We start from the raw sequence: 14,261 nt of genomic DNA, 5'->3' as shown, positions 1-14,261 counted from the left end.
GAAGCGGAGGGGCGCAAGAAGCGACTTAAATAGCTGCCTCCGCCCCCTCTTTCGAACTCCTCTGCTATTACTCACCACGGACGAGACATCTCCGTCATCGGCTCTCATAATTGAGAAATGGCAATTGCTAGCCTCTGCCTATACAAATCAAACTCAAGGATGCGAGCTGATCTCTCAGAAAGCAGCCAGTAAAGCGAATTCCCAACCAGGACGCAAGCCATGCCCCTGTAAACAATGGTGCGAAAGCTGTAGATAGAATTCTCAGGTGGGAGCGGGGTTGAGCAAAGTTTTAGATATAGCGGCGCTATAGCGGCGCTACACGCATCCTGACTCTGGTGCGCTACGCGAAGCTCGATTTCACGTACGAAGAGTTAGCGTGCTAATAGCGCGCTAGATGTCACTTAGCGCTAAAAATTGGGCCTCTAGTGTTAGCGTCCCGCATCTCTGACCTAAAATTTTCGGTCCAAAATGAAATCGCTGCGCGGGCCAAAGCCCAAGCCTACCAATAGTCGATTACCCCCAACCCTCCTCTCGAGCCAAACCCTATCCCCACTCCCGTCCTCATCTCAAACAGTAACCATGGCGGCGGCCGACCAACGACCAACCATGGCGACGGCCTCGGGCTGCCACTCCGGCGACTGACCTTCCTCGCCACTCCCTCCCAGCGACGGGGTATTCCACCAGGCGACGCAGCTCCCGGTCGTTTCCTCTCGGCTGCTCCCTCCTGGCCACTTCCTCTGCTGACGGCGACGACCGCATCCACAAGGCGACGGAGCACCCCGCAGCAAATCCCGTCAGCAGGTAAGCTCATCTATCCTCTGTTATCTCTTTTGTGGATGCTTGTAATGCTCAAGATTCGCAATAAAAATGAATCTGCTGAATGCTCAAGATTTGTGTTTTTCAAATGCTGGACTCCGTTCAGCAGGGAAAATGGTGAATAGCTGAATGCTCAAGATTCGCAATAAAAATGAATCTGCTGAAGTTTTCAATTATATACAGAATACAGATACTTTGGATTGCCTTAATCTGCCTAAACAATAACTAATTTTATTTTGTTCACTTCTTTTTGCATAGGTGTTGGTGGCTCAAGCACTGCCTCAGTAGCAGCACCTTCACTCCCACAAGTTGTTGATTCGGATGACCCTGCGTGGAAGTATTGCACTCTTCCAGATGTGAACAAGAAGCATTGGCAGCGATGCAACTATTGTGGCAAGATATGCACAGCTGGCATTACAAGGATAAAGTTTCACCTTTCACAAATAACGAATTGTGGTGTCTTACCATGCAAGAAGGTTCCTAGTGATGTGAGGCTGGAGATGATAGCTTTGCTCCTAAAGAGTGCTGAGCTGAAGGAAAAAAAGATCGAGGGATTGGAGGCGCTCAGATCTAGTGTTGACTTAGATCACTCCGATGGAGAACAAGAAACTGATGAAGAAGATGGCAATCAGGTTGTGATTTTGAGGTCAAAACCAGGCACAAGCAGCTCAATGGGTGGCCCTATGGACAAATTCTGCAAGCCTAGTATAGAAGAAACTGTCAAGAGGAAGCAAAAAAGAAATTGTGAATCCGAAAAGGTTCAGTCGAAGGTGTCAACTCAGCAAATACAACAGAGGAGGGATAGAGCTTGTGGATATATATGTCAATTTTTCTATGAAGCTAGCATCCCACATAACACTGTCACACTTCCTAGCTTTGCATGTATGCTTCAGGCCATTGGAGATGTTGGCACAAACTTTGATGGGCCTACTGCATATGAGATGAGTGGACCATTCTTGCAGAAAAGGAAGAAGAAGGTGTTAGATTCATTCAAACCACATAAGCAAGCATGGGAGCACACAGGTTGTACCGTCATGACAGATGCATGGACAGATAAAAAGGGCAGGGGAGTAATGAACCTAGTTGTGCATAGTTCTCAAGGAGTCATATTCTTGAATTCAGTTGATTGTTCATCTGTCCAGAAAAATGGCAAATACATCTTTGACCTCGTTGATAATTGCATTGAGGATATAGGGGCAGACAAAGTCGTTCAAGTGGTGACCGACAATGCTAGTGTCAATGTAGCAGCAGCAAGTCTAATGAAAGCAAAGCGACCTTCCATTTTTTGGAATGGATGTGCAGCCCATTGTATTGATCTCATGTTGGAGGACATAGGGAAGCTTGGATCGGTTGACAAAATAATTGCCCAAGCAAGACAAGTAACGGTGTTCTTGTATGCTCACACAAGGGTGTTAGCTCTGATGAGGAAAACACTTGGGAAAGACTTGGTACGGTCAGGTGTTACTAGGTTTGCCACGGCTTATCTCAATCTTAAAAGCTTGCAAGACAACAAGAAGGAAATGCTTAAACTATTCAGATCAGATGAGCTACATGAAATAGGTTACTTAGAGAAGGACAAGGGGAAGATGGCTCACAAAACTGTGCAATCGGAAGCCTTCTGGAAAGGTGTTGGCGTTGCTGTCAACTACTTTGAGCCAATGGCTAATGTGCTAAGAAGAATGGATAGTGATGTGCCCGCAATGGGATTCTTATATGGTTGTATGTTGGATGCAAAAAAGGAAATTGCTGCGAGTTTTGATAATGATGAGAGTCGCTTCAAATGTGTTATTGATATCATTGACAAGAGATGGGACAGCAAACTCAAGTCGCCACTACATTTGGCTGGGTACTTTCTGAACCCCTACTATTATTATCCAAACAAGGTTGTGATAGAGAGGGATGGATCATTTAGAGCAGCCGTGGTCCATTGCATCACAAGGATGATTGAAGATCAAAAAACTCAAGATGAGCTTATTGATGAACTAGACAAATACGAGGCGGAGGAAGATTCCTTTGGAATGGACATTGCTGTACGACAGAGAAAAAGGAAAAACTTTTCTCCAGGGAGTGTTTGCTGAAATCTTGTGATGTTATTTCATATCACTTCCTCTGTTTCCCCTCTTTGTACTTGCCTAAATAATACAATGTTTCAATGTCTTAATGCAGCAAAATGGTGGCTGAATTATGGCACATGTGCACCCCTGTTGAAGGATTTGGCAATGAAGATTTTGAGTTTGACATGTAGCTCCTCAGCTTGTGAGAGAAATTGATCAGCATTTGAACAAGTAAGAAAGACAATTACAAGTTCACAAGTAAAAAATATAGTTGCTTGCACTTCTCACATTGAGGCCATGTGTTCCATACTTGATTTTGTTCACTTACACAGGTTCATACAAAGAAACGCAGCGGGCTACTCCATGATAGGATGAGTGATCTTGTATTTATCAAGTTCAACTCTAGGATGAAGCATAGGAGAGAGAACAAGAGTAGAGACCCAATAGAGAATACAATCGTTGATGTTCTTGAGGACGAGGATAACGAGTTCATCACCGGCATTGTTGGAAATGATAATGTTGTTGAACATGTTGGTGATGAAGATCAAACTCAACAAGAGAGAGCTTCAACATCACAAGAACAAGGGAAAAAGAAGAAGAGGCCTACTGCGCCCCCTAGAAAGAAGAGGAAGAAGAGCTTGCAATCTCTCCTTAATAGTGTCGATGAGGAAGCTATACTTTCTGCCTCTTCCAATTCTTCTTCGTCGGAATCAGAAGATGAGTCTCCCTCGGCCCTTGCTGACTCGGATTAATTGCATGGTTGGGTGTACCACTTTTGTTGTTTCAAAGTGTGCTGGTGGTATGTTGTTATGTTGCTATGTCAAGTTAGTTGGCTGAACTTATAAACCGAACCATCTCATGTTGTTGATGTACCACTTTTGTTATTCAAAGTGTGCTGGTGGTATGTTGCTAGTTGCTATGCCAAACTTTGCTCTGTTATGTAATGAATTGAACGATCTCCTGATATATGTCCTTATTATGTATTGTACTATATGGGGATGTTCTTTGCATTATGACTATGAGTTTAGGACTTGCTGCTATAGTTTATGAACTGCACTAGCTATGTTATGTGGCTGTTTGCATGAGTATGGTAGGAACTACATAATACAGTATCATTTTTCTATTAACTTGGCTGTATGCAAGTTGATATATGTCCATTTTCAAGTATATATATGTCAAGTTGATGACTAATTCTATGTTTATTTTTTCATTTTTTATTGATTTATACTGAAACGCTAAATGGGGCTTAGCACGCTATAGCTGCGCTATAGCGTTTCATAGCTTTTGGTCAGGCCGACGCTAAGAGGCTTAGCGCGCTATCTAAAACTTTGGTGTTGAGACAAGATTACCCCATTCCTTGGTCTCCGAGGAGTAAACGCAGGCGATCCCTGGCTTATGCTGTTCTTTGTGCGTGCCTATCAGTATCAAGACGACCTGGAAGTGGTGGAGACGCGGTGCTGGTCGCCATTGACAGGGTCCCACACCAGGGCCTGGTTGTGCTTCCCGAGCAAGATGAGCACGAGGCCATGGCGGCAGTTGAGGAGCCTGAAGCTGCTGCCGTCGTCGAACTGCAAAGAGAAGCGCCCGACGGGAAAACGGTTGGGGGGCTCCAGAGTTGGCACGAAGGAGATCCCACAGGCAGGCGTCACTTCCTCAAAGAAGAAGCCAAGGAGGGGAGGGTTGCGGCGGTGATGGCGGCGGAAGCGGCGGAGGAATCGGGGGTCAGAGACGAGGCAGCGCCAACGCTTGCAGACGAGCGAGGCGCGCGGGAGGGAGGAGGGCTGAGGGGGGAGGCGGAGGAGGATCTCGGAGAGGAGGTCTTCGTTGTCCAGCGGCGGCGCCGCCGCCGTCGAGCGGGGAGGGCGGCGGAAGCTGCTCATCTCGCCCTACTCACTGATGAAGGAGTTTTTTTTTTGAGATAAACTAATGCTGGAGGTGCTTCTGGTGGAGTGTGGTGAGTGCAGGCCGTAAAGTGAGTTGGGAGCCCAAACGATTAGACTGGGCATTAAAGCCCACAATGTGTCATCTCAAAAAAATAAAAAAGCCCACGATGTGTGCTAAGGAAAACTGAAAATCATAGAGCATCCTGTATTAGGCACCTCTCACCTTTGTCTCAAAAAAAAGACACCTCTCACCTCATGAGTCATTTTGCTCAACAACAAAAAAAACCTCATGACTCATTTTTTGCCAAACTGTCATCCTAATCATCTTCTTATGAGATTCTTCAAGCTAAACGTGGATGCTTAATTTGATGTGCACTCATGAACAGGAGGATCAGGCGCTCTCATTAGAGATCAACTCGGCTATTTCACGTCGGCTAGTTGCCGAGGGATCCCTTTTGTTTGATGTTGCAACAGCTGAAGCTCGTGCTCATGTCCCAAGGTTTAATACTTGCCGGGCAAGTGCTGCAAGCAAAATCGTCATGGTGGAATCTGACCATATGGAGGCCCTCAAGGTTATGCATCAGGAGGCGATTCTACCAGACATGAGTGCGACGACGGTCTATGAGGAGTGTTCGTTTCGTTGTCTCAATTTTGTCCAACTAATATTAGTCCTTATTCTAAGGATACTAATATGGCAGCGCGTGTCTTAAATAGTTGGGTGTTAGATGAACATGTCTTAACCTGTAAGCTGTAGCTGCAGCTCGCATCGGCGTCCCTGATGGTGGGGTGGACGGCTGCGGCGCCGCCATCTCCACGTCGGGACTGCCCTGCAGGGATCCTCGACGGAGATGTTGTTCCTTCGCTCCGCCCTTCTGTAGCAGGCATCAAGAAACCAAGCAGCTGCACATTGTAGCCTTTTCTTTTACAGAAGTGGTAGCATTTTGTGCTGCAGTAGTTAGTATTGATTTTCTCCTTCAAGATTGCTGCAGTAGTTAGTAATCAAGATTGACAGGAACAATGGTTCAAGATTGCTGCGGTAGTCAGTATTGATTTTGTTCTAAATCACGCTTGCTGCAGTAGCTAGCAATCCTGTTGAGTTCACTGAATGTTAATGGGCATCATGTTCCAGAATTCAGAGGGTTCTCTCGCTGTATATACTCTTACATCAGAAAGGTCATAAACATTACACTTCTATGAATATCATCCCAAGGGGCAAACGAGTGACCTGAAATTTTGAATATCATCCCAAGGGGCAACCGATTTACTTTGAGATTCCAGAAAAAAAATTCGGGATGCCCGTCCCAGGAGAAACTCACAGTTGTTACTAGCCAAAATTCGGCAGCCAACCAAGCATGCCCTCTACATATCTCTGAGCAACCTTCTGTTTCTTATGCTCGCATCACTATACATAACATACCACGATCTGATGATGCACCAAGATCCTAATAGACCTGTGCTGCAGTCATAAGTTCCCTTCACTCGGCTCCTTTCCTATACAAGAACACAAGTTGTACTTCATCCAGGCATTCAGATGTTGATCCGTGGGCTGGCCTAGAAAATAGAAATCATGCATCAATCCCTGGCCCTGGGTACGCAGGGAGACTCATGATCCGCCTGTCAACCACAGGGGCACCCACCGTAAAATGGTACAAGCTTTGGAACTCCAGGTCTTTCAAACCAAGAACCTCATGAACTGCACAACAAATGTATGTAGGAAATTAATTAGATATTTTGTCAGGAATTTAAATTACAGGTAATACCTACAGCTACCAAAGAATAATGAAAAACTGAAATGAGTTAAGGAGTTAAGTTTTTGGAAACAAGATCTTCCAAGTTCCAAGGGTACCAATAGGTAGTTCACGATTTCCGAACCTCAAAACATAATACTGATAAATTTGTACTTGCTACAAACTGAATCATGTAGAAACAAGTCAAACAACATATATGATCTGTTATTCAAGATTAAAGCATATACATGTAACATTTTAGTGACCAAAACCAATAAAGCAGCAAGGTTTCCCTGATCCATACACAAGAACACATTGTGATGATTTTTAATTGTAAGGGGGAACCTTGTACCCGCCCACACAATAATTTCCCACACTTTAATGCGGCATTTACAAAGTATTCAGCAAAAGGACCATAAGAGGCTTAGTCATTCCACCTCTTGACAGTACAATTATATCTTTAGCTTAAGCTTACTAAATGATCTGCAAGCGTGAACACAACAAATGCAGCTTTATAGCTTGGTTTGAAGTTTGAACCACGAGGCGTAACTGTTCAGCACAATGGTATGTTCTAAATCGGTTGTTCAGAGAGAAAAGTTGGGTACCAGCAAATGAAGATTACTTGCCAAACACAGCTAGTAAGATCTATTTACCATATATAGTTAAGGGAGCATACATACAGTTCAATTACTAACTGGTCTTTTGAAAATACTGGATCATCTTACCAGCATCATCAAAGTAGCAACCAATCCCCGTGGCAGATATCCCTACAGCATGCGCCTCAAGGTAGAGAACTTGACCAAGAACACCAGTCTCCCAGAATAAACGAGGATACATCCATTCACCTTTGTCATCCAGCACAGGTTCAAATCGAGCAATCATCCCAAGGCTAAAACATCCATGTGAGGCAATATCCTGCATCAAGAATCAGGAATGCATCATGAGCATCTCACCTCCAATTCCATGATAAACTATAAAACTAATACTTTGAGTATTCACATGAGCTCCACTAATTACTGCAAAAATAAATAAAACCACACAACATCCCAACTTGGCGGGTTCCCCTATCGAAGGATAACGGAACAAGGTTTGACACCCTACGGTGTAAAAGAAAAAAAGAAAGGAAACTAAGCCAAAAACAAAAGCAACCACATGCTACTTGAACTTGTATCATAACATAGAGCTAAACAGGCAAACAGCGGCACCACATCTACAGGTGGGAGATTAAGTTTCTGAACTTCAGCCACACAGGGACCCCATTGATCAGCATGATTGAGACACACAAGCAGAAGGAATCCAAACAATGTTCTTCACCAAACAGAAGGTAGCCTCTACATACAGTTTGAGCATGGCAAAGGCCATTCATTATAAATCAATGAAAAAATTGTTCAGCAGCCACAAAGATATAATTATTTGTGTTAAAAGAAGCCATAAGCAATAACAGTTGCTGAATTTGATCATATACCTGCATACATGATATCTGCATTGCCAACCTCTGGCAATCCCCTTTCATCAGCCTGTAGAGTGGGAGGCCATCAGGGCATCCCTCTGGTCGAGCCCACTCAAAATCTTGTCGCATAGCATGTCGTAATGTATCAAAATGCTCTTCGTTCCTAACCAAGAAATACAGCCCCTTGGGCAGTCCTGAGACACGGTGCACAAATAGTGCGGCGTGCACCTCTGCGTCCCATGGCAACACGCGAAATGGTAGAGCGCTCTGTGGTCCCTGTCGCCCCCCCGGGCTAACCTCGCCTGAAGGCAGGCAATGCAGCAGTATCTGATAGAATTCCTCCTTCCCCATCACGTGCTCCCCGTCCATGTCAACCGCGCTCCTCCGCCGCCGTACCACCTCCTGCGCCGTGAGATCCTTATACAGCCCTTCCGACAATTTGGAGCTCGTGTTCCACGGGCTCACCGAGAAGCCCTCCCCAGGCATAGGTTGGTGTTTCTTGACAGCCTCTGCCGTCTTGTAAATGACATCCCACACCACATGATCCTTGCTGAGCGCATTCGCCTTGCCCACCCACTCCAACTCATCGAATTCCCTCAGAGCATCACTCATCCTCCCATAGTCCACCTCCGGCTCTTCTGAGCCCGCAGAGAACAACAGGAGAGCACAATCTGGGTGTTGCCTCTCCACCCATGGCGCTGGCCCCTTCTTGCCACTCACCATTTTGATTTTGTCTGCAGGAGCAGGGGCAGGGCACCCTTTGTCAACCCCCACTAGCCTCCCAAGGTCCTGATCGGACAAGCCGTCGAGCAACCGCGCATCCCACCCAAGAGTGGCTGCGGCCAGGGCGACCGCGGCCAGCGCGTGGCCCACGTCGTGGTTGCAGTACCGCAGCGCCCGCTCGCCGTACTTCCAGGCCTCCCGCCAGAAGACGGACGACAGCGCGAGCACTGCGGTGGCCGGCCGCGGCAGGAGCGCCGAGCGGTCCCCGGCGGACAGGGTGGCGCGGGCCTCGAGGAGGTGGTCGCGGGGCGCGTAGTGGGAGAGGACGAGGCGGCTGGGCTCCCGCGGGTCCTCGAACAGGACGTGGGCCTCGGTGGGGTGGAGGTTGCCGCTGCTGGGGTTGACGCGGAGGGACCAGGTGGACGCGCCGGCGGACTTCCAGGCGGAGAGGGCGAGCGAGTGGAAGAGGAGGTCGGAGAGGGAGTCGAGCGAGAGCGGCCGCGGCGGCGGGGGCGGCGCGTGGAAGAGGGCCGGGTAGGGAACGGGCGCCGGGGGCGGCGGGTTGGGGAGAGGGGTGGCGGGGGAAGGCGAGAAGCGGAGGAAGGGGTTGGGCTGGTTGGCCCAGTCGAGGCGGCCCGGGCCGCGCGCGTAGCCGGCCGTCAGGCTGTGCTTGGTCCGGCAGTGGTACTCCGCCGCCGGTGAGGAGGACGGCGTCGCGGAGGGGGAGGCGGGGGCGGAGGACATCGCGACGCGGTGGATGGCCGGGAGGAGAGGAGCGGCGCGGCGAGGGGGGACGTGGTGGCAGCAGCGCCGGAGGAGGAGCATCTCGGGTGGAAGACGTCTCCTCCGGTTCCGGGAGGGAGGGAAGGGGATCGAATGCGGCAGAAGCTTCGGTGAGTGGGCCGGGCCGGGCAGTAAGAGGGACAGCACCCGAGCTTACTCAAAGGCCCAAAGGAAGCCCTAGCCCATCTAAGCTTTCCCCTTCTCTCCCAGTCTTGGCCTCTCTCTCCCCGTCTCCCGTCTCCCTTCCCAGCCGCCTCGTGCCTCGCCCTCTCCCATCTCCGACTGCGCCGCCGCCCCCTGTGCCAGCGTTGCTTGCTCCGGCCCCGTTACCGCCGACTGCTCAGCTCCAGTACTCAGAGATGGCGGCGAGGAGAGCCAGCGCCCGCGCGCGGCCCAACGTGCTGGTGACGGGGACGCCGGGGACGGGGAAGACGACGACGTGCTCCCTCCTCGCCGACGCCGCGGGCGTGGCGCACGTCAACATCGGCGACCTGGTCCGCGAGAAGGGCCTCCACGACGGCTGGGACGAGGACCTCGACTGCCACGTCATCAACGAGGACCTGGTATTGAGCCTCCTCCCCACCCCCAAATCCTAATTAGTAGGAGTAATACACTTGCTTCTGATTCATCCGTAGGCTTCTTCTTGAGGGTGAAATCGTCGGTTCCATTAAGCAATAGGTGCAGCTAAATCACCCACCACACACAGGGTTTATTACAAAGTCAGCTAGCTCACCCACCACATCAGAGTTTCAATTTTGTAGCACCAATTTCGGCAAACAAGGACGGGAAGGGGAAGGGCAAAGTCTCAAACTCACCATGGCTAGGAAAATGTCACCTCTCGCATGGGAGGAGGACATGGAGATGGCTGAGAACTTGAGTGTGGCCATGCTCGGTAGGGAGTTGTGGGGTCGCTTTGATCTGCAGGATGGGGGCACAGTAGCAGTGGCGGCTAGCCTTCTCCTTCAGTTACCGGCGACATCAAGCCAACACCATGGCTGAAGGGAGGGAGCTACATCAGCGTACATATCTGGGGGAGGGAGCAGCGGCTGGACCTCGGCCTTCTCCTTCCTCGATGGCGTGGCGACTGCTGCTGCTTGGGGCAGGGGATGAGGGAACACCGGTCGGTTATGGAGAGAATGCGGCGAGAAAGGGGGCACGGGGGTTGTTCTGTATGGATAGGTTTAGGGTTTTGACGTATCCACAAGTATCCAAATTAAATTATTTTTTTGGGAAATGGAAAATCCTCTGATACATACGGGATACATATCTAGGTTTATCTGGATGTATCCCTGTATTGGGACAGTGTCCACCCCTGATACGGCAGCTTTGTGCTGTACCCACTGTTTTTAAGGCGGTAAGGCGAGGCGAGGTGCTGGGGGGGCGCCTCACTGCCTAAGCGCTAAGGCATAAGGCGAGGCGACGCCTTTGAGAGTTCTATGCAACAGAATTAAGTAGAATTTGGTAGGCAGTAGGCAACTAGGCATACAGCCATACACAGCTTGCTGTTGCCTGCTGTCTTGGAGAGGTGCTGCTTGCTTGCTGTCCTGGAGGAGGGAGAAGCTGCAGGAGAGGTTGGGGAGGAGGAACTGCAGGAGAGGAGGGGGAGGGGGATCTGCCGGAGAGGAGGGGGGGAAGCTGCCGGAGAGGAGGGGGAGAAGCTCAGATACAGCCTGAGGTGGGGGTGGGGGGAAACTGAAACTGGTTACAGCTCTCTCTTTCTCTCTCTCTCTCTCTCCCTGCTAGTAACTGTTGGCGCCAAAACAGACTTTCCCGCCCTTTTCTTCCCTCCCAGATCTCTGTTTCCCGCCTGAACCTCCCAGCCCTGTCTAAGGCTTCCTCATTTACCTAAGGCAGGCAGAGTGGCGCCTAGGCGGACTCCTTGGACGCCTTATGGACTAAGGCGGACGCCTTAGACACGCAGGTAAGGCAAGGCCGACGCCATGGCTCCTGGGGGCGCCCTGATTAGGCGACGCCTTAGGGACGCCTTAAAAACAATGGTTGTATCCATGTTTACTAGGGTAATTTGGTTCATAACCAAAACAAATCATGTCTGATTAGTTAATTGCCTAAACTTAGAAGCATGCTCATGGTATATCACATATACATTGGCACATGTTGTACATGTTGCAGTCTTGTAGATACAGTGGCGCACGATGCCCGTCTAAAAGGTGAGCAATTTTCTCATATAGTGGACTGACATTTTTTTATTGATACCTTGTGTGACCTCTTATCGTTCACATCTATGTTTTTAAAGCGTCCCTAAGGCGACGCCTAGGCGTCGAAGCGCTCTCCCTCCGCTTTGGGCGCCTAGGCGCCAAAGCCCCCCCCCCCCCCCCCCCCCCCCCCCCTCCCTAAGGCGGTAAGGCGTCGCCTTAAAAACATAGGTTCACATGGACAGCCTCACTAGCTTACTTGCCAGTTATCCCCTATGCTTAGGTTTGCGCTGCTGCCACGGCCTCTGTTGATATTCTTTCCTTGATGGCCTCATCAACGGTTTTCCTTGTCCCTTCAAGCTCTCTTATGTGAGTGTTTCGCCTATCTCGGCGAAGTACTTTTGCAAGGCAAGTCCTCAAACAATGTGGCAACAGCGGTTGGAATAATATGATCATCATTCTATTCAATAGTGCTGGGTTTTGTCAATAGGGGTAGACTTATATTAGGAGAACAGTTCGCTCAGTCTAAATTAACTACAGAGGGACCACTTACTGCACATGTGCAAAAATATTGAGGGTCTGACACTTCTAGGGAGTCGAGCGTGTTCTTTGGTGGTGTCTTGTCTCATGATCTCATCGTTGTGACATCCTATTGCATTTCCCAAGTGCTATTCAGTGTCATCTCCTCCCGTTTGGTTCAGTTGTAACTTCATCAGCCTTGCTGAACAACCTGAAGCTTGAGCTTGTGAAGTACTCCCTCCGTTCCTAAATAGAGTGTATTATTTTTTTTAAAGTCAAACACTGTCTATGTTTGACCAAGTATAGAAAAATATATAAAGATCTACAATACTAAATAAATAAAATATAAAAATATAATTCATGATGAATCTAGTGATAATGATTTGGTATTCTAGACATTGATATTTTTGTCTCCATGAAATTGGTCAGTTAGAGAAGTTTGACTTTTTGAAAAAATAATACACCTTACATTTAGGAGATGGAGTACTAATATTCTCCTTTGTGTATGTTCCCTGCGAGTGCTAACCTTTGGTTTCTTGTGCAACTCGTCCTGAAAAAGCATTTGGATTACTGTTGTTTGATCTTTTGTATTAACAGAAGCCACCTGAAACATATGTTTGTGTGAATAGTTGTTTTTCCTTACTGAAGACGTATAATGTTGTTCTGGACTTGAAACTCTATCGCTTCATCTGCCATCTAGTAATTGATTGGAGAAGCTCACACTTGTCATTGCATCCTCACACCGAAGATAAAGAATGCTGTTTAGAGATAAGAATAATCTTTTGCCAAGTAATTGCTACAATTTGAGAAACAAGATGAATCACTTGTGTTATGTTTTATTAGTTTGGTTTTATGTTATCTGAATCCGAATCTGACCTGCATTATCCTGCTCTATCTGAAGAAAAAGGCACTTCATTTTTTCGCACATTTAATGATTCCTGTATTTGTGGGTTCAGGTTTGCGATGAGCTCGAGGACAGGATGGAAGAAGGCGGTGTACTAGTAGATTATCACGGATGTGATTTCTTTCCAGAACGTTGGTTTGACCTTGTGGTCGTGCTTCAGACCGACAACTCAATTCTGCATGATCGCTTGACGAGCAGGTAATTTTGTATCCAACTTGGAACTCTTGGAGCAAGTGGAAGTGATATGCGACGCTTATTTCTGACACAATTTTGTTTTGGTCGCAGAGGCTACATGGGTGCCAAGCTCACAAACAACATAGAGTGTGAGATCTTCCAGGTGCTCCTGGAGGAAGCGAGGGAGAGCTACAAGGAGGATATAGTGATGGCGCTGCGAAGCGACAGCGTCGAGGATATCAGCAGGAACGTTAGCACGTTGACGGAGTGGATAAACAACTGGAGACCATCCCAGTGAGCTACCAGTTCGCCGTATGCTTTCAGTGTCGAGTTAGATTGTCGGGGGATTGTGTTGTGGATGGAGCCCGTGGGGGCAAGCTGACTGTAAATTAGCTGGTCTGGTCGAGTTTTTTCTTATTACAAGTGCGATGCGCGATTTGAATTTGTACCGATGAAAAGATGGGTATTGCTGCCGGAACATATGAGTTGGATTTGCATCTGTTAGCTATTAGGGCATCCTTTTTTGAGAACGAAGTTACTGAGGACGGGCTCATTGGAGCCCAGTTTTTCAAATGATTAACAAAATGATATTTCAATGATTCAAAAATTCAAAAAATACCTGTAAAGACTTGTACATATTTGTGATGGATCTGTAAAATGTCATTCAAAAATATTAATTTGGAAGCTGCGCAAAATATAAATCCTGGCCCAACAACAACAAAAATGGCCCGTTTTTTATATATGTATTTGTTTTTTTGTGTCTACACCACATATGAAAATATATTGTCATGAAAATTTCCTTGAACATGCTATATATGTATTTGTGTATGTATAATTTTTTGGTTTTCTTTACGATGTGGAAATATGTTTCTTCTTAAACCCCTGCATTAAACCTGTCCTCATTTTTCACTTTTTGATGCTGTGCAGAATATTTGGTGAGGTGGCTAAGATTAATTTGGACATCAATTCTATTGAGTTAGCTTAAGAAATAAAATTTGTCACTTGTTCCTTGGAAAAGGTAGGCAATGAAATCTTTGCTGTCTTGCCGATAATGGGAATTATCGACAACAGACAC

The 14,261-nt window shown here is 47.7% G+C and overlaps 3 protein-coding genes and 1 pseudogene across 4 annotated transcripts; 2 read left to right on the top strand and 2 right to left on the bottom strand.

The window, feature by feature from the left end:
• Positions 1 to 509: 509 nt before the first annotated feature.
• On the top strand, positions 510 to 3,883 carry LOC125512916 (uncharacterized). Of its 2 annotated transcripts, none has more exons than XM_087531289.1 (3): positions 510 to 801; positions 1,075 to 3,101; positions 3,203 to 3,883. In XM_087531289.1, exon 2 carries the CDS (start codon positions 1,317 to 1,319, stop codon positions 2,892 to 2,894), a length of 1,578 nt encoding a protein of 525 aa, XP_087387415.1. In that variant the 5' UTR covers positions 510 to 801; positions 1,075 to 1,316; the 3' UTR covers positions 2,895 to 3,101; positions 3,203 to 3,883. The 2 variants fall into 2 exon arrangements, with proteins under 2 accessions (XP_087387415.1, XP_087387416.1); XM_087531290.1 differs by lacking the exon at positions 510 to 801 and having other exon boundaries at positions 1,079 to 2,662; positions 2,983 to 3,101.
• A 307-nt stretch (positions 3,884 to 4,190) lies between these two features.
• Positions 4,191 to 4,750, bottom strand: LOC147963858 (uncharacterized; annotated as a pseudogene).
• Positions 4,751 to 5,876: 1,126 nt separating this feature from the next.
• LOC125512915 (nitroreductase family protein) lies at positions 5,877 to 9,615 on the bottom strand. Its single transcript, XM_048677979.2, has 3 exons — positions 7,946 to 9,615; positions 7,206 to 7,395; positions 5,877 to 6,446 (listed from the first exon to the last, which is right to left on the bottom strand). Exons 1-3 carry the CDS (start codon positions 9,476 to 9,478, stop codon positions 6,319 to 6,321), a joined length of 1,851 nt encoding a protein of 616 aa, XP_048533936.1. The 5' UTR covers positions 9,479 to 9,615; the 3' UTR covers positions 5,877 to 6,318.
• Positions 9,616 to 9,641: 26 nt separating this feature from the next.
• Positions 9,642 to 13,668, top strand: AAK6 (P-loop containing nucleoside triphosphate hydrolases superfamily protein). Its single transcript, XM_048677981.2, has 3 exons — positions 9,642 to 9,999; positions 13,065 to 13,210; positions 13,298 to 13,668. The coding sequence occupies exons 1-3, from the start codon at positions 9,796 to 9,798 to the stop codon at positions 13,482 to 13,484; spliced, it is 537 nt and encodes a 178-aa protein (XP_048533938.1). The 5' UTR covers positions 9,642 to 9,795; the 3' UTR covers positions 13,485 to 13,668.
• Positions 13,669 to 14,261: the final 593 nt, after the last annotated feature.

Source organism: Triticum urartu, chromosome 6A (genome assembly GCF_056163025.1).
Source record: "Triticum urartu cultivar PI428250 chromosome 6A, HENAU_Tu73, whole genome shotgun sequence".
Taxonomy (NCBI): Eukaryota; Viridiplantae; Streptophyta; class Magnoliopsida; order Poales; family Poaceae; genus Triticum; species Triticum urartu.
This window is presented reverse-complemented; position numbering and strand designations above follow the sequence as displayed.